General features: G+C 39.6%; 1 protein-coding gene across 1 annotated transcript; it reads left to right on the plus strand.

The window, feature by feature from the left end:
- The first annotated feature begins 6051 nt into the window (after positions 1-6051).
- On the plus strand, positions 6052-7947 carry lrrc4cb (leucine rich repeat containing 4C, genome duplicate b). The gene has a single exon (XM_070834144.1). The coding sequence runs from the start codon at positions 6052-6054 to the stop codon at positions 7945-7947; it is 1896 nt and encodes a 631-aa protein (XP_070690245.1).
- Positions 7948-20122: the final 12175 nt, after the last annotated feature.

Consider the following 20122-nt stretch of genomic DNA (forward strand, 5'->3'; position numbering starts at 1 on the left):
CTTAACCAAGTAACCAAGCTTAAGGTGGTTTGAGTAAACACTTGGCCAGCTTTATTAAATCTGAAGTGCCCATGCAGTTGTCATAGCATGCTATACCCTCCAGCTGAGATCCATTCCACCTTTTCACTAAAGCCCTTGGCAATCATCCATTCATGAAGCACTTCATCTCCACACAGATGACAGAAAACACTACAGCATAAAGCATAAGCATGACCTCCCTTATATGTTTGGAGTTTTTTCTTCATTCTATGTCTGCAGCCGTATATCAACCAGACAGTATAGAATTTTTCAGACTGCATCCCCTGTGCAGTCATGATGATGTTACCTTGAAAATGAAATATTGTGAATCCAGACAATTGTTTTTCAGCAATTTTGTCAGGATTCAAGTCACTTTCATTACCTTGAAAAAGGAAATTTTGCAACTGCCGTCAATTGTACTTTGAATGATTGGATTGAAAGCACAGAATTTATTTAAATATGGTTTCATTCAGAGCTGAAATAATGACTTTTCCCTTCCTCTTTGGGCATCCTACTAAGTAAAGTAATACTACACGCAGGGTGTAGCTTAAGAAATACACAGTAAAATGTGGTTTTCCATCACTTGTTTCTTGTGACCTGGACAAAAGTACATTGCAGCAGTGGCCTGTATTTCTTCTCACAGAGGAGACCAGAGCAACACAAACACACCTTATTTGAAACGCTCACTAAATGTGACTAGTGTGAAAAGTCTTTTGTTTCATAGCATCACTCTGACAATAACTGGCCCAACCACAACAGATAATAAAGACAGGACAAGTAAAAGATGTGCTAACAACTACAGACAGGTGTGATTGTGTCACAACCACTTTGAAGATGGAAATATACCGAGCATTATGATGCATGTAGCAGCTGCAGTACGGCCTGTAGTCTAACCTGAACTTTCTCTCGTTACAGGCGAAGACAGTTTAAAATTGGTCGCAGCAAGCAAGCCAGTGACAATACTAAAAAAAATACTGTATCTGTTGGATAACACATCGCAAGAGAATGAAAAATGTTCAGGAAAATACACTTTATTTTTCCTTTTCTGAGACTCGTCCAGTCAACGAAAGGGCCATCATTTCTGTTCCCGTTAAAAAAAATAGGCTTTGGCTGATAAGTCAGCAGCATCCAACAGCCTCCTAGATTTATTTCCCTAACACCAGCACTCTCCGTACTGAGGCCAAGGTGGGGGAGGGGATTTGCCTTTTTTTTTCTTTCAGGTGGAGCAGTGCCGGAGAATGAAGCACTCTCAGTCCGCATGCCAGAATGAGACAGCAGCAGAGGTGGCCTCTAGTTATGATTGGCCCAAATGCAAGATTTTAAAACCGCCACCCTCCATCACCCAGAGACATACTCAAATAGGCATGCAAACATGCACATACACTGCGACAAAGGTTTTTTTTGTTTGTTTGTTTTTTTACAAAGTATAGGATTTAAAAGTCTAGTCTTCACTTTAAAAATACAAACACAAATAGTCACAGCCATGAAATCAAATTAACAATTAAGCAAATCAAGTAATTATTGTTCAAATGTTTACATACATGTAGGCCATTAATACGCTAATGACTGAATAGCACAAGCCTTCAGACATAAAGTGTCACACAGAAAAACACACTGTATTGTACCCTTACGGCAAAAAAGGCTGTTGAACTGACTCTTATTTTCTTAATCTTGATAATCACAGTGTATAAGTCTGTCATGGCAAAAAAGGTGAAAAACATCCATCCATCCATCACAATGGGCCACATTTCCATTTTCTAAATGTAAGACACATGTATGGCTCTTTTTATGACCCAACTGACTATTCAAATGCAAAAAAGGTGCCGATTCATTTTCTGTTGACTGACTAATTAATTGACCAATTCTTTAAGCTCTATTTTTATTTTCTCCAAACCACTTGAAAAGATCATGCTGCCATTATTCTGTAACCTTTCTGTACTTTTTTGAACAGCAAATAAAGCTCAACCGATGAATTGATTCTACTAACAAGTATATTCTGTATGGCCAAAGCCTGACAAATCGTATTTCTCTGTGCCATAGACATCCACTATTGGCCAAAAACAATTAAAAAAACATAAATGAGCCTCAGCATTGCACTGGATGACATGTCCCTTTATTACAATGAATATGGGTAATTTATTATGAGTCACTTTACATTCTCACTAGTACACCAAATGTGTATTGATCCATAGCCACAAATGCACTATTTACTCCTGTTAGTTCACGAAGCTTCCCAGCTGTAGTATTGAGGCTTTTTAACAAAAAGGGAACTATGCATTTGTGACCTGTTTTTAAAGATTTACGTGTCCGGTAGTAGCGAATGGGCTTTGGGCTGAGTGCCACAGACACAGTAGGAAAGATACCGAGAGACTAACTCAGCGTTGGTTCTGGACTGAGAAGAGAGAGAAAAGCAGATTATCACCAGGTTTACACTTTAACATGCTGTCTATGCTGTTTGTAAGGCAGCTTAAGCCCTTATTTATTGTATTGGACTACACTGCATATGCCAATATATTCATTAGGATTCAAGATATGGTGTCAAACACACAACAAAACCCGTTTTCCATGTGTATCTCCAAGACATATTGCTTGTACACAGGTCTTGTCAGACCCAGATGGCCTCTGAGGTTACAGCATCAGCACAAATGAGGTTAAAAATGACATGCAACAAACGTATGCAAATGTAATGAATCAGTAATGTGTTGAATGAATTAGCAAGATGACATTCAGCTCATCAGACAGCCCTCTTAGTGGCCAAAGGCATCCTTCTCCATTATGATGAGAGACTTTGCAGATTTCATATCACTTCAAATTTTATCCACTCCATTTCACATTTACTGGATCAACTGCAAATGGCTGTGATCGGTAATTGTCTAATAAACATGTGAAATGTGTTTTCATGTTTTATCCAGTCACTTTAGTCATTACAATATATTTAATGCAGGAATATGAAAATGTCTGTTTTTCGGGGATGTAGGAGAAGAAAAAATCCTATTCCTGAGGCATATTATGTAGTGGAGTGTTGATAACAGCATGTATTAGCAGTGATAATATTAGTATTATAATCCTGTGCCACACGAGATGAGCAGGCTTACTGCGGAACATGCAACTTTTTTGTCTAATAGAGGAGGTGCAAACTGAGATGTTTATTTTTTTTGCCTCTTTGTTGGAATAATCCTGGTGTTCATAAATTTGTTCAAATCCCCCCTTAGATCTCTGAGGGGAAATGCTAAATACGCCAACAAGCTAAGACAAATATCAGAATCAAAATGTGACTGCAAAGCAAGCTGTTCAATAATGCAACATTTCTTGTTACATTTGATCCTCATTGATGTATTATCTTCCCCTTTTTGACTCATGTGGAGCATTGTTAACATATTTCTTTCTCATATTCAAGACTGTAACACAGAGGTTCTTTTTCTTTTTGAGTTTTTAATTGCTTGATTGGTTGGTTGACAATCAGTTATTCAGGTCTTTGCATTGTAGACTGCCGAGCTTGCTTTCCTGGTGTGTGGGAATGTAAAGGCTACTTGGAGCAGAATGTCGTTGCTTGTGGTGCACAACACTGACAAGACTCTAATTGTCTGACAATATAATTTAAGTGCTCTGAAATACTCTGCTTTATATTACAGTCTCCTTGCTATGCGCTCCCTGATTGAGACATATGTTAGCCCAGCACTTTTCCAACAAACTCATTATAACAAATGAATTTGGCAAATCACAGTGGTGTCAGACATAATGCCAGTGGCTGCTGGTGCAGAAGCAGAAAAGTAAGGGTGGGTGTGTTTTTATGTTGCTGGCAGGATTTTAGATGTAAGCAGCTACAGCTTTCAGTGGCTATGAATACATGTTGAGCGTGCCTCGATGGAATTAATCCACACAGTGTTGCACCAAGAAAAGGAGGAAGGATGTTTGAAGCAAATTTGTTTCTACAGCAATATATGTGTCATCCCTTTATGTAATGAGGCATTCTGTGATGATAAAATGTATTCAGATATAATGTTTTATGACGAATGCATTTGGCCAAAGCTATAATTACTCTGTATAATTACTCTTATAATGAGTGGTAGATCAGCATGCTCATTGCTGAATTTCCAATTTTTCCTTTAGGCTTCTAGTGGAAATCCAAAGGGAGATGTATTATTGAAAACTGATAATCTCTATCAGTGTGTTTGTCATGTCTGACATTTTCTTCTCTTAGGTGGCAGTGCAGGGTTGTTAAAATTCCAGCCAGACAAAATGAGCTCCTACCAGTGGGAGGCCTCATTCGATCCGATTCTCCAGCAGAGGCTCGTCTCTCTACAGCCTCTCCGTGCCATGGCTGGTGCAAAACCAAGCCACATGTATACTAATTTCTACTGATTAAGTCAACCACTCATCCTCACCGGAGAACATTTCCACCTCAGTTAACAATTATTACAGTTTAGAAAACACCTGTCATAATATACTTGTTTGTCCTTGCTTGTGGTTTATGGAAAGAGGTGATTAACAGATAGCTCGAGTTGGAATAGCTACAAAGAGGCAAGGAGAATACTTCAATGTTTTTAGCACAAGGCAAGAGTGCTTTGCTCTCGTTGTATAATTCCACTAAATATATGTTCGCTATACAGTATATGTTGATTTGTTTGTACGTTACCATCTTTGCGCACTGCTGTGTGGAAGTGGGAGGTACAGGCTGTACTGTATGTGTATGAATGTCTATTTTTATCTTGAGCACACTCAGGCACATTCCTAGACACTTTGGCTGAATGAAATAACCTAATCTAATTTAATCTAATCTCAGATAACAGAGTAAAGAGTTTCTTGTTAGTCACTTGATTTGGGAGATAAATTCTGCTATAGTTATGCAAGGACAATACCAGACCTCATTTTTCAGGGGCTTTGGTGTGACAAGAAACTGGATCATAATGAAAAGTATACTGCTTTGAATAAAATAAGTAACCATGAATCAATGGAAAATGCTGTTTTTGAGACCCCAGGAAATGAATCACAGATAAAATATTTAAAAAGCATAAAACAGACAATAGAATATATTAGTGAAAAGTCAAGATAGTGAAGAAAACCCCTTAGTTTATCACCAGATAACATTTATCAATGATTTGTTAATATATTGTTGTGTTTTACATAAAGATATAAACCACAGCACAATTTCAGGCAAGAATAGCTGGTCTCCCTCTGTTTGCTGGTGTATGTATTTAACAGGTTGAATTAGTTTTTGCAGGAACAGAGAGGCTGTAGGAATTTCTCATTCATACTAATTTGTGATAATGAAGGGCCACACACGTAATGCTCTGGTGTCAGTGACTCGTCCTGAAAAGACACTAACTTCAACAGATTGCCCTATTTCTATTAAAACTTAAACTAAGGCTCTATGTATTAAATAATTCCAAGCTTTGGATTTCAATGAGACTTAGAAGAAATTCACAGATCCTGCTCCAAAAGGAGGCAGAGGCTAAATTCTCGTTTGCCATTTTTGGTCTCCAGTGTAGATGCATCGGCTTCTGTGAAGTCTGGAAATCTGGGACAATCCAGGGTTAGGGGGCTAACAAAAAGCTTGTTATGTTCCACAGATGGGCAGTATTGACAATTAATTGAAGCTGTTAATTCATCTTTTCCTTGTGTCATTTTATGCACATTGCACTATATAAACCAGGGCTGCATGTGATGATTATTTTCATAACCAACTCGTTAATTTTTTGATGAATTATTTGATCTACAATAGGTCCAAAAACACCTATTATGATTTCCAACAGCTTCAAGTTACAACTTTGTGTCATTGTTTGTTTCATCCAACCAACAGTCCAAATCCCAATGATAATCAATTTATAATTATATAAAACATACAAAAGCAACAATTGTTCACATTTGAGAATCCGGAACAAGCAAATACAAGATCTTGTATCAAGCCATTGATACATATCATTCCCTACAGCAACATCAATAATGTACTCCATGCTACTTTGTGGTTACTAAATATTATTCTCTCTTTTTTTCTTCTTGTTGCAGAGAATACAAACAGCAGATGAACTATGAATGCTGAACACAATGATCTCCTCCCTCCAGCGCCAGACAATGAGAGGTCGTAAGCTGAAGGGGGCGCTGTCCAACCCCCTCTTTGTGCTGCTGTTGGCCCTTCAGATCCTGGTGGTGGCTGGGCTTGTTCGTGCTCAGACCTGTCCTTCTGTGTGCTCATGCAGTAACCAATTCAGCAAAGTCATATGCACCCGCCGCAGTCTACGGGATGTCCCAGATGGCATTTCCACCAACACCCGCTACCTGAACCTCCAGGACAACCTCATCCAGGTCATCAAAGTGGACAGTTTCAAACATCTGCGCCATCTGGAGATCTTGCAACTAAGCAAGAACCACATCCGCAGCATTGAAATTGGCGCCTTCAATGGATTGGCCAGTCTCAACACCTTGGAGCTCTTTGATAATCGGCTCACGACAATCCCCAATGGAGCATTTGAGTACTTGTCCAAGCTGAAGGAATTATGGCTAAGGAATAACCCCATCGAAAGTATACCATCTTATGCCTTCAACCGAGTCCCCTCGCTTCGAAGGCTGGATCTAGGTGAGCTCAAACGTCTCTCCTACATTTCTGACGGAGCCTTCAAGGACTTGAGCAACCTGCGCTACCTAAACCTGGGAATGTGCAATCTCAAGGAAATCCCCAACATCTTACCTTTGGTCAGGCTTGAAGAGCTAGAAATGTCAGGAAATCAGATCTCTGTTATCAAGCCCAGCTCATTTACAGGATTAGTGAACCTCCAGAAGCTGTGGATGATGCATGCCCAGATCCAAGCTATTGAGAGGAATTCCTTTGATGACCTTCAGTCACTGGTGGAGCTTAACCTGGCTCATAACAACCTTACCTTTCTACCACATGACCTCTTCACGCCGTTGCATCGTCTGGAGCGGGTCCACCTCCATCACAACCCTTGGAACTGCAACTGCGATATTTTGTGGCTGAGCTGGTGGCTGAAGGAGGCAGTACCTGCCAATACCAGCTGCTGTGCCCGTTGCCATAGTCCTGCAGTCTTTAAAGGTCGCTACATTGGGGAATTGGACCACAGTTACTTCCAGTGTGATGTCCCTGTCATTGTCGAGCCACCCAGTGACTTGAATGTGACAGAGGGAATGGGAGCAGAGCTTAAATGTCGTACAAGCTCGTTGACATCCATCAGCTGGCTTACACCAAATGGCTCGTTGGTGACACATGGGGCTTATAAGGTGCGTTTGTCTGTACTCAATGACGGGACACTGAACTTTACAAGCGTCACAATGCAAGACACTGGGACTTACACCTGTATGGTAAGCAACACAGCAGGCAACATTTCTGCCTCTGCTGTTCTTAATGTCACTTCTGTGGAAAACAGCGGGGTGACCTATTTTACTACAGTCACCGTGGAGACCATTGAGACCCCGGGGGATGATAACCAAACACCACTTCCGCCATTCGGCTGGGTGTCATCCTCAACAACAAAAGGTACTCCTGTTTCAACACGAACCACAGAGCGGACTTACACCATTCCAGTTCTTGATCTGGATGGAGAGGGATCCCTCAATGGCCTGGATGAGGTGATGAAAACCACCAAGATTATTATTGGCTGCTTCGTGGCCATCACGCTTATGGCTGCCGTTCTACTGGTTATTTTCTACAAGATGAGGAAGCAGCACAACCAACAGGATCCTGATGGCCCTGCCTCCTCCATGGAGGTCATAACTGTTGAAGAAGAGCTTGCAGGTGTTGCTGCCATGGAGCGACACCTATCGCTGCCCCCTCTGGAGCACTACAACCACTACAACACCTACAAGAGCACTTACCACCACCCCCCTATGCTCAGTACCATACACAGCTCAGCCACACAGGAACCTTTACTGATTCAAGCCTGCTCAAAAGACAATGTACAAGAGACCCAAATCTGATCTTCAATATGACTAAATATCCAGTATCAGCAGTTTCATACTTGGAGTACAATGGACCAAAACATGAAGATAAAAGAAATCAAAATGACATTGACTTGATAGAGTTGATGTCGATAACAGCTATGAATCAGCATTTGGCAAAGGGACGACATATGATACTTTAACAAGTGTCTTTACAAAAACAAAGATTATTTATTAAAAGTATGTCTAGTGGCTAAATGAAGAAAAACAATTTGTGATAGCTTTTTAGCTCATTTTATTTCTCTCTCTCTCTCTCTCTCTCTCTGTGTAATACTGCACAAGGGAAAGAATGGTTTACATGAATGGTTAATGGTTAAAGTGAATATGGAATGTATCAAATGCAGCTCATGTGAAACCACTGTAAAAACTGGCTTTGTACTAAAATTAATAGAACGCCATTAATTTAATTATTGATTTTACATGATAACATGTTTTGTTGAAGGGCATTGTTTTGGTAATTATAAACATTTATTTGCTAGTTGTTCAGCGTACCTTGTCCAGTTCGGCAAAGGTTTATGAGAGACAAAACATAAAATGGGTTTATTGTCATTGCCGTCATATTCTAACTGTCACTCAACACAAAATGAGATCTTTTAATGACACAGCTCTGGATGATATCGTAGTGAAACCAGCATGACTGAGGGGCTAAGCAGCCAAATTAGTAAATGTGCATTTCCCTGTGGATCCGAAACAACAGCCATACATTCGTCAGTTTAATTAAGATTAAGTTCTTGCTCCCACTCCTCCTCATACCTTTTCTTTACACTTCGACCTTTATTACTCCTCTCCTTCTACTCCTCCTCTGTTTCTCCATCTCTGAGATCTCCATCGTCCCCGTCTACCCTCTCTCTGATTTCTCCCGCTCTCCTTTCCTCTATGTCCTCTCGCTTCTTTGATTGTCTCTCTGTCACTTCGCTCAGGCACGTTTCTCACCCTCTTGCCATGTCTCATTTGTCTCGCTTTATCCGCCGGCATGTGCCGTACGACAGCAGAATATTGCTTGGGAAAATGAAGGGGAGCATAAGGCTGCGGTGTGTAGCCTCCCTGTTAACCCAGTAATGATCTACGTCCACTCAGTGTCGCGTTACCTTGCCATCACCCCAGGGTCACACGAGCTTGGGAGCTGATAGTCCATCTGTTATACAGATAAAGAGGCAAATGAGGCTGCTTTGTAATGTAGTGTGACCCTGTCAGACTCACGCAGACGGGGCTAACATAGTCAGTGAAGCAGCGAGAAACCTGCAACAAAATAAGGGGAGATGGGTTATAGCTCATTAATCTGTATCAGCAGTTCATTTGCAGACTAACAGAGGAAAGCTGATAACAAAACAGCATGAGACTTTTCCACTCTCTGTGTGCCCAACATCTAACAGGGGATACAGGCCTTTGATATTGAAACGACCCCTGCTCAGTCTCATTTTTGTCAGAGAAAAACACACACACTTTGATGTTGCATCATTTATAGACCATCAAAACATTGTCTCTCCTGTAGTCTGTTTGCGCTTTGCTTTTTCATTTAGTCTTTCAAAGAGGAAGGCTTAAGGAAAGGGGAGGTAGGGATAAAAAAGTGAAGAACAGTGGGTGGGGAGGGGAGAGCCGGACCCACAGCGGTCATGAGGGGTCTTCAAACAGAGATATTGCAGATATGAAGTAGTGAAAAAAAGATAAGGAATAAGGAGGCAAAACTAGCCATCAGACTGTCGCCATGGAAACAGTGACCTTGTGCAGAAAGTAAGAAGAGGTAGATATGCCTTTCGCTTTGGTCTCTGTGCAACAAGCATATTTTAATTTCCCACCGGTGATTTCAGAAATGCGACTGATAATCGACAAAATTGGAATAGAGGAATGTGTATTTACAGATGGTTTTGATGGGATTTGACCTGCACATGGCTTCACCTTTGCAGAGCAACGCGTCGTTTCAGTTATTTAAATGAAATAAATAAATAAATAATGAATAAATTACGTGAAAAATTTAGCAATTGTCCAGCAGCTCCACTCGCCTTATTGCTTACAGCCACCATAGCTTATAGTATGAGCATAATAAAGGACTGTCACTTACAACATCATTCACCAGTGATAAGCCCGCCTCCTGCATTTATTCTTTCACTTTCTACAATAACAGCGGAACAAAGGTGGTGGAAGCAAAATATACATTTAAAGACTGGTGGTGTCTGGTAAGGCAGAGACAGATCAGTGTAAATGGAGCAGGAACAATCGAAACAGAAACCTATTCAGCATCAGTGTCTCATTGAGTGTTACAAATGACAAGAATATTACAGTCAATGGTCAAGTTAATTAGTGAACCATTCTTTCCCTTTCCACTGTTTTCTTTTTCAATGCTCAATTCCTTTTCAATGCTTTTGGTGGCTTAATGATTCAATGTTGACGCTGGCTACAGTGAAAAAAAAAAAAAAGGTTGAGATTTTTTATATATATATTTGGGGACGAGGGTTGTGAGTTACTGAGAATGACTGGAATATCTCTGTATTGGTATTTACTTGAGGACGGCTTCATGTGGAGATATTTGAATGCCAGAATGAAATTAGGACTGAACTGCAGAATGTTGGACTTGAAATACCAGCAGAGTGAGCTTGATTTTTGTGCAAAACCCCAAGCCAAGGTGATCCAATTCTTGTGTGTTATTCTGCCAACTGTCTATGTATGGGGAGGGTTACTGTATGTGGGAATATTCTCTCTCATTTTTGGAGAGAATAATCATCAAATGGTTAAATTTGTACAAAAAAAATATTTTCAAAAACATAATGCAAAAAAAAAATATCTTCAGATCATAATTTTACATGTGCTTCAATTGTTAAAAAAAGACAAAAAAGCAAAACAAAAACAAGAAAAAAAAAAAAAAAACAAGAGACTGTGCTTGTAAGGAGTCCAACTAATTTCTCTGAGGATGATGTTCAATTATTGATACCTGAGATTGTAGTTCATACTGTACATGAATACAAATAAAAATTGCAATTCTTTTTTTTCCATTAGATCTCATAGAATGCATTATTCACAGAGACGTTGTCACCATTTTGCCATCTTTGTCCAATTTGCACACGAACACTTGTATAGAAATATTCAAACAAAAAGGATTACTAAGCAGCTCCCAGAATGCTGAACTGTGAAGAATACGCAGTGAAGAAATACACTGTAGCTTGTTTTATGAGGTCAGAGGAGGGAAGTGGATCTCTCTCTAAGAGGAAAAGGAAGTGATCTTTATGTATTATACATGGGGAGTTGGATTCTTTTATGTAATTTGAATCACTCCATCTGTCTGACAGAATCATTTGATTCGAATCTGAGAATTTCATAACCAGTGACACAATAGGCCATTCGCACTCTCTCCGCTGACTCAAAAAGACGAACATTGACGAGAACATTGTCAAAAAAGTCTAATGGCATACCCTTCCCTCAGCAGAATTTTCAAAATTCTTTTAATATTAAATTAATCAAACTAAATCTCAGCTGGAAACAATCATGGTGTGTGTAAAAAAAGTAGTATAAAGTATTTGATGGCTGCCCTGCAAAATGTTGTGAGGCAATTGGCAAATTTAGATGCTCATTGGTATACAGTAAATGGTCAGGCTCCAGTGTTAGAATGGGATCATTAATTCATTTGCTAACTTAATATAATCACAAAGTAACTCGAATGATCTTGTTATTGTCCAGGTAGTTTGAGAATCTATTCTGGATGTGAGAAATGTAAGTATTTTCACAGACAGTGAATCAGATGATCATTTGTGGTACAAAACACTGGTTTAGAGTCAAATGTGAACATTATTTCGCATTCCTTTAGTTTTCAGGACTCCTGACACTGTTAGTACGTCACATGGATCCAGCTCTGTGTCCAGAAAAGGAGAAGAATTCCCAGGACTTGTGAGCATGATGCGCCAACAAGGGAGGGAAAAAATAAACTAAAAATAAAGAAACCATTCCTCTCCTCCGTGGCTGCAAGGGCCTGTGGTGCATTCATGTGCTTGTATGTAGCAATGGTAATCTAAAACCTGAGAATCAGCTGCAGAACTGCAAACTAAACTAAGAGGAAAAAACAGGAAATCAAAAGGTATGGTGATTTGCCGTAAGGATAGTCTGTGATGTAGTTTTTTCCCCCAGTATAAATATAGTTTATCAGTCAGCAGGCAATTCCTGTGGCACATAAAAGCAGAACAACACAACACATGTAAGCAGCACAGAGCGCAGCCTGCAGTGGACTTTTTCCAATCACATAAAAGTGAAACGGGCTTTCAGACAAAGAATCAAAACAAGAAACAAAACAAGTTCGTGGGTTAGTAACCCTGTCGCTATGGGGAACAGGTGAACAAAGAGACTGAAAGCCAGTTCACTTGAGGCTCATTAAATACTGCATGGTAGTTTATACAAAGCCTGACATCACACCCGGTCACATTGTGACTCAATACAAAGGCTGGTGGAAATCTTCGTCAGTCTTTCTGAAAAAGCAGAATGCATTCCATGTTTACTATTCACGTTCCAATACACGATAAATATGATCAAATCAGCATCCCAGCACTTCTTAGAATAAGAAACATTCATAATGATATTCTTATAACGAAAAACATTTTGGCCGTAATCTCAGCTGTCCATAATAACATCTACACTTCCTGTCCTCCGTGTCCATTCTAGTAGTTGGTCTATGCTGTCCAGCTGGTGATAGTTAACACCACCAGTGGCTAAAACTGATGGTGGTTTAGAGGCTTCACTGAGTTCTTCTGTAACATGCGCCTTAAGGGAATGTAGAGCTACTGCCAAACAGACTTGGAAGTGAGACAAAACAACAGCGTGGTGCAACATAGTTCAGGTAAGGACTATCAAATACAAACTTATTGAGTCCAGTGTGAAGGCTTATGAAATTTTAACATATCGCACGGCAGCTTGTTCTCCTTCGGGGAAGAATTGTACAACTCTAGAAAGTGAATCATGGCAAGTTGTTCTCTCTGGTCATCTGCGTGTGCTTGCACATACAGCACCTTGTTAGGTTGCCTGTCTGAAAGCCTCTTAAAGCAGCAAATACAGTTACGTTGCTCGAATATTGATCTAAAAAGTTCAATGAAGAAGAAAGGAGAATTCATCATTCTGTAGCCAGGAGTGTTCTACACCAGCCAAAATATATAAACATCATACTTGCTGCTGCTTACTCTTTAGTTCAAATGTATAGTGATTACCCAGCCTGTGGACAAATGCCAAAAAAAAAAGTTATTTCTTGTAGTACAGGAAACCAAACTGAGAATTAAGATGCAAGGTTGTTTTACTTAGTCAGTTGTGTAACTGTGAATGTGTGTGCATAGCGTAGTGTAATGTGTTGCGAAGTAAAAAATGAAACAAAGCGCTAAGCAAAGCAAAAGTGGTTGCAGGCGCCGACAGAGAAGAGAGAGAGAATTGCACTGGAGGATGGGCCTTTTATATCTTATGGAGCACTGGGCTCAGGTGCTCCTGACCCAGCTGGACATTCTAATCAGACAGTGCACACACAAACACACACACGAAAGCTAGGCAGGGGCTGGCATAGTATTCTATTGTGTTTATAATAGACATGATACCCAAACTAGATTTTTTTCAGACTTATTTAGTTACAAGTGCAAATGTCCCCTTCAAATCTGTTCAGGGAGTCCAGTTCTACGAGAGGACAGCCAGGTTAAATGGACCTTCCGCAAGCTGTGAAACAGATGGTTTCCCGCTTGACTGCTGTTGTCTACAATCAAGCATCTAATAACACCTGTTTCACATATGATAAGCGGACAGAGAGAGCAAGAAGGTGAGGCTGCCAACAAGCAGCATGCACGGACTCAAAGGTGTGGTGTAGGAAATCCTCTAAAAAGGGTAACGTCTGCACTGTGCTGGTGGCTCAGTTGCCTAAGGCACAAACTGTGTAACTGCCTCAGCTAGCCTGGAAGCTTAGAGGGTCGGTTGCTTGTTGCATCCCTTCTCTCTTTTTACAATGAATTATCGAATAAAGTAGAAATGTTCAACAAATGAAAGAAAATACAATCAGAGGGCATGAAGCTCACCCAGTCTGTAGGCGAATATGCTATAGAATATTAACAATAACATGCACATCTCGTTTTATGAGGCATAATGCAATATATTGACCTCTCACTAGAAATAACCAATAAAAAAAAAAAGTTATGAAAGAAAATGCAATAAAAAATTGATAAATTTTGATGCCAAGGTGGAACCTTTGTTTAGTGAAAAGCAGAAATGCTGCTTGTTTTAATAAGATATGAACCAACTTACTTTGTCCTTGATTTTGTAGTTGTAGTAATTGTAGTTTTGGTAAATTACATTTCCCCAATTTTACCAGTAAAAGTCACTCTAAAGCAGATGTAGGTGATTGCCTAAAATTGTGTTTCCAGGTATTGATGGTTGCCTCTCACTATAGTTTGGCATCTCTCACAGTTTTGGCAGCTTTTATGCTCAAAGTAGCGACACACATTTGTCTGCACAGGCTGGATAAGAGAGGGAGCCAAGTGTCTTCTGATTTAATGGAGAAGAGAAGAGGAAAACATTCATGTGGCCTCAATGCTTAGTCTGTTTGTGTGTGTGTGTGTGCGTGCGCACAAGGTACCAGAGGCCTGTTTATGTGGTTTGATTAATATGCTAATTAATGGATAATTTATTACAATATCTGACAGAAGCAAAAAGCTGAAACTGTGTGAGCAAAAAAAGAAAAAAAAAAAGATAACAGCATTGCAACTTTAAAGGCTTATGTCACAGCAGAGATTTTCTGTTGTACAGTTTTTATGCTACATTTAAGTTGCTCGATCAGTTACAGCTGAAGAGGAACTGGCTGCTTTCTGTCATCACAGATACTGCTGATGTGATGTAGTAAAAACAGCCTCAATATTGGAACATACAGTTTGCAATCCATACGATAAACCGTGATATCATAGATGTCACTATGGCACTGCAATTATTGAATAAAGAAGTGGCTGCACGTTGCCTTGACAGTAGCCAATCTCAATTCCATGTACTACAAGACAACCGGTGCTGCAACGAATGATCCAAAAGCAGATTTGAGTAAACTGGCAGCAGCAGCGAAGACATGTGGTTGCTGCCTGAAAGTGATACACGCTCAACATGCCTGTTCGACTCATGTGGGCTGAAAATCTAAAATATGTGTTGCAGCTCCAGAAACGAGCTCTCCGTCAGAGAGAGAGAGCTTAAAGACGACATGCTGATGTCAGCCAATTTTGCCCTTTGGGGTGGAAGAAGACATCTGCTTTCCTTAATCTGTGATAGTATGTGTGGTTGTTACAACAAAAATCACTAGCAGGCTAAATCTGACAAGCAGAATATCATCTGATGAAAAAGATGTAATCATTTTATTTATTTAGGACTTTTCAAATGATGAGTACAAAGTGAATTCCAAAGAAAGGGAAAGAAAGATTAATGTATCTAATGATTTCTATTCCAGTCTTTCATTTTAGAGATATTTTGCTGCACTTGTTTTCATTTTTTGTTGTTTTTTTTCCCCTCAATATTACAGTGTTTTAGTTTATTCTACATATAACTTGACATTAAACCCTTCAGCTAGTTGCCTTTAAGCAATGCATAATGTTAAATACCCTATAGAGCCACAATGGCAATTATTTTCCTGGCTTGAATAGAAATCAGAATTGCGTTATTTGTCCAAGGCAGCAGAGGGAAAGTGACCAGGCTAATTGGTGCTGACAAATTGGAAGCGAGTTACACAAGACAAGATTAGCACACTCGGCGGAGGGCAAACTGTAGGGGGACCTCCCATGTTGTGCAGGCTGTCAAGTAGCAGATTAAACATAAACACATCAAGTAGCCTTTACATTAAAGACTGAAGCTAGTCTCATTGTGCTGGTGTTGCAGCTCTGGCACAGTTTCAAGCTGCACTGGCACAGTCATAAAAGCACACTGTGCATCTAGGTTGACACATCGGAAAAGCTGCAGAGGAGGAGAGCACTATGAGCAGATATAACAGTTGTGTGTGTGTGTGTGTAGGTGTAGTGCTGATTAACTGTTACCTTTATCAGCCAAAAAAAGTCAAAATACTCTCTGGTTCCAGCTTTTTGAATGTAAATTTGCAGCATCTCTCTGCTATAACAGTGATAACTTCATACTTTGGAGTTTTGCTCAGCTGGTTGGACAAAACAAACAGTTAAGTCCATGTTTCAATATTACTGACTTAAGAATAAATTGATTAATTGACATATCAATTAATAACCAACATAATTACTAAAATAATAATAATAGCACAATCAGCCTTGTTTTCTTGTGTAAATGCTTGGTATTGTATTGTTGTGGTTTCCAGAGTCTTGAACAGTCGGTAGAGGAGTGTGGCTGCTGCTGCAGGGGCAGCTGCTGTGAGATCAGATGCACCACAAGTGTTTCATGCTAAACATGTGGTTACCTGCACTGGCAGAGACGGCTGGCAGTGGCAGCAATATTCTCTGCCCTTTCCCGTGCTTTGATGAGCTGGCAGCCGACTACCCGACTGTTCAGACATTCAAATGACAGACGGCTGCTTTGCTCTGGCATCTCTAATGTGAGAGTGCTAATCTAGCAGCAACGAATTCCAGATCCCCACAATAGTGTATGTCGTTATGACGGCAAAGCCAAAATTAATTATCGATCAGTGCTCCTGCTCTCACATATTTGATAAATGCCAGACTATTGGTTCAGTAAACTGTACACCAATAGGTCATATGCAACACAATGATAGCAACACTGACTTATAGACTACCCTGATTATAGAAAAGGTCTGCAGTGGCTTCAGTGTTTAAGAAAGTCCTCATGAAGCTACCTTTCAATATTGTGATTTCTAACATTATTCATGTTATGTATGGTCCAAATATTAATAGTCATGGATGGCATTTAAATATGAGAGATTCAGAGCATAAAATCGTGTAAGACAAACCAAAATTTCCTCAAAAAAAAAGCAATAAGGTTAAAATGCAGAATAGCCAAAACTAAAAAAAAAAACCTAAAAGTCTGTAAAGCAAATATATTAAAAAGTGAGGGCTGAATTTAAAGATGTGTTTTACAGCTCCTGTGACAGGACATTCCACAGTGAAATGTCCCTGATAGCAAAAGCCCAATCACCCTTACTCTATATGGACTTACGCCAGGAATTAGAAATGTCCAGAGCCCTGCTTGGGACTCTGAGAACACAGTCTATCTTCAAGGGAATTAAAACATTTGAGAAATGGCCTGGCCTTATCGACGCTTAAGAGCAAAATCTTAAAAATCTATTGAATACCTGACAGGCAGCTGGTGTTCAGGCGTAGGCCAGTGGTAATATGGTGCTGTGATGTGTCGCTGCACAATATACAGATATGTCACAGCAGGTGGGGTGGAGAACAGAGGATTACAGAAATGCAGACAAGACGCTACAAAGCCACACTGGATTCCCAACATTGTCAAGATAAAATTAATCTTTGCTGTATTCCTGAGTTATAAAAAGAAACATGGCTGAATCAGCTCTTTAGCAGGTCAGTCTGACTTCACATATTAAACTTGACGTTGTTGATATTAAACACAAGCTGTAAGTGCTACATTAAAGGGCCGAGGATGACTGGATTTGAACACCAATATGAATGTTTGGGAATATCAACTGGGTCTGAGTTTTGTCCATTTTATCGTTTGGTTGGTATCGTTTGCTCTTTAAACAGTCTATATTATTTCCATCAACAGGACAGTCCTGTTATCCTGCACACCAATCCTTTTTCTATGACCAGTATTCTGTGCAACATAACATGTATATGTAAGTGTAATGACACTACATTTCCCAGTAAAAGCAGTGTAATAGATTACTGTTTAGGTGTGGTAATCACATTACAGAACTAGTGGAAGCGTCCTTGCCTGCACTATGGATTGAAACTCAAGTGAATTAGACCATAATGCAAATGATATCTAATGGCATATTTGCAGACTATTGAATATTGTTTTTATGTAAATATTAATATTCTAATGCAGCCATGAGCTGTTGCCTAGCAACAGCTGCTGTAAGTGGAAGAAGACAGACGAGTGGTGGGAGGACAGACGTTGGACAGAATTTTTAAAAAGTAGTGGAGGGATACATGGAATATCAACTAAAGTGGGCAGTTTTTATCGAGAATATTTTGCAAAGGATGGACCAACTGGGGGTAAAAACCCAGAGGAAATTATTAGGGTGGATTTTCAAATTCTTTGCCAACACAAAGAAAATGCCAATGCATTTTTTTTGAATGCATGAAAAAGAGTAGCTAATCACATATAAAGCATGCCAACATTACATGGGAAATTTTGAACTCAATATTAAAGAAAGAAAGCATATTTGGGCTGGTGAAATAAAGTATTTTGTCTTTAAAACCTACACTACAGAAAGAATACATAGAATATATAAGGAATGAAATACAATATTTTTGTTGATTAAATGTTGTCTGCCTTTTCTGTCCATCTCACTGTCCTATCAAATAAAGCTGTGAAATGCCTAAACACCAATTTTTAAAAAGAATAAGAATAAAGGAGAAATACATACAGGGTCACTCTCACCTACTTGTTTGCATATATGGCTGATAAAGCAAAGGAGAGTGTTACACCAAAGTCTAAAGACGTGCATTATATGCATATATTATATATATAATATGCACGTCTAACTCACAAATGAACTGTTGAATTAACATTAACATTTTTTTTAAATGAGCAGTTAATTAGGTTGCTAAAATAAATATCATGCATACTGCACACTGTAAACACACTGTCTCAGACGATGTTGCAAACACTCAGTTACTATTAAACTAGGCTATCTACGGTGATGTTGTGTCTTTCTCTGATGGGAAGCTTTTGAAATGTTTTGACACCGTCTGTGTGAGTGTTACCACTCTTATGTAGGGGGAAATGCATCATTGGGTGATGTGGGGTGAGGATTTGCGGTGATGTGAGTTAAACTGAATGGTTTAATAACATGCGTTTTCCCCCTATGCACCACCTCAGTGCCCATACATCCTCGGAAAACATGATTTTAAAATATGCTGGCATTAAATAAAATGGAACATGCCACTCAGGATATAGTGTGCACCCCTACTGTAAATCCATATGTACTGATACCAAAATAATCCCTTTAAAGCCATACAGAGAGAAGGAGTGTGAGTGCACAGGGGAGTGAGAGTGAGAGACGGGGAAAGTGAGATCGGAACTCAGCGTTCACCTCCAGAACTTGGAGTAAGCACTTTTCTTGTATTTAAGTCTGGAGTCGCGCCAAGCTCAAACCAAAGACCTCAGCACCTCTTGAAAGGATTACATGCCTTGACATTTTGACATTTGTATACATACAAAATACATCTCCCTTTCATTCTTAGTGCTTTTGTTTCCTGCCAAGTGCACTGAGTACCTTAGCTATAGTGTGATCACCTTGAGAAAACCTGTACTGCAATACCATCATGGGCGTCTTCTTATATTCCAGATGAGTTTGGAAACAAAATATCATCATCCATGAAGAGGAGTTTCTTTGACCAGTATATGGTCATTATTAATGCCCTTTGCATTATGGCTCCTGTAGGCCTGAGCAAATATCACCATACACAATGGGACCACAGAAAGCAATTATATGTACTAGTTTCTGTAATCTATTATTTAACCAGTTGGTTAGTGTGTAAAAAAAAAATCATGTAATGTATTCAAAGTGTACATGTACGCAAACCTGCGATCATGATGCAGCGCTGAGGGAAAGCAGATGATCTGCTGTGTGAGAGCAAAATAACTCTCTGTCTGTCAGTTCATTTTTGGCACTTCTTGTTGAGTCATGAGAAATAAGTGCGTCTGTGCCGGGTGTGGGAGGAGGAGGAAGCAGAAAGGCGTTCCTTGTTCAACTCCACTGGTCGAAACACACACAAGCATTGTAATTTATGGGACTTTTGCTCCGTGCTGGTGTGTGTTGTGTGGGCACTTAAATCTGTGTGTGTGCATGTTCCTTGTTGCATTTCTGGTGGGTGGTTTGTAGTCCAACAGTTAATTATTCTGGGGCAGTGTTAAGCCATTAAATAAAGCTAATAGTTGGACTATGTGGTCCATGTTCCTGTGATCACTTCAGATTATTAGGATTACAGGGTTAAAACAAAAACATTGAAAAAGGAAAAATAACGTAATTAGAAGCATTTGCTGTTTCCACTATTACCACTGTAGGAGCACA

This window comes from Pempheris klunzingeri, chromosome 1, assembly GCF_042242105.1.
Source record: "Pempheris klunzingeri isolate RE-2024b chromosome 1, fPemKlu1.hap1, whole genome shotgun sequence".
NCBI classification, from domain to species: Eukaryota; Metazoa; Chordata; class Actinopteri; order Acropomatiformes; family Pempheridae; genus Pempheris; species Pempheris klunzingeri.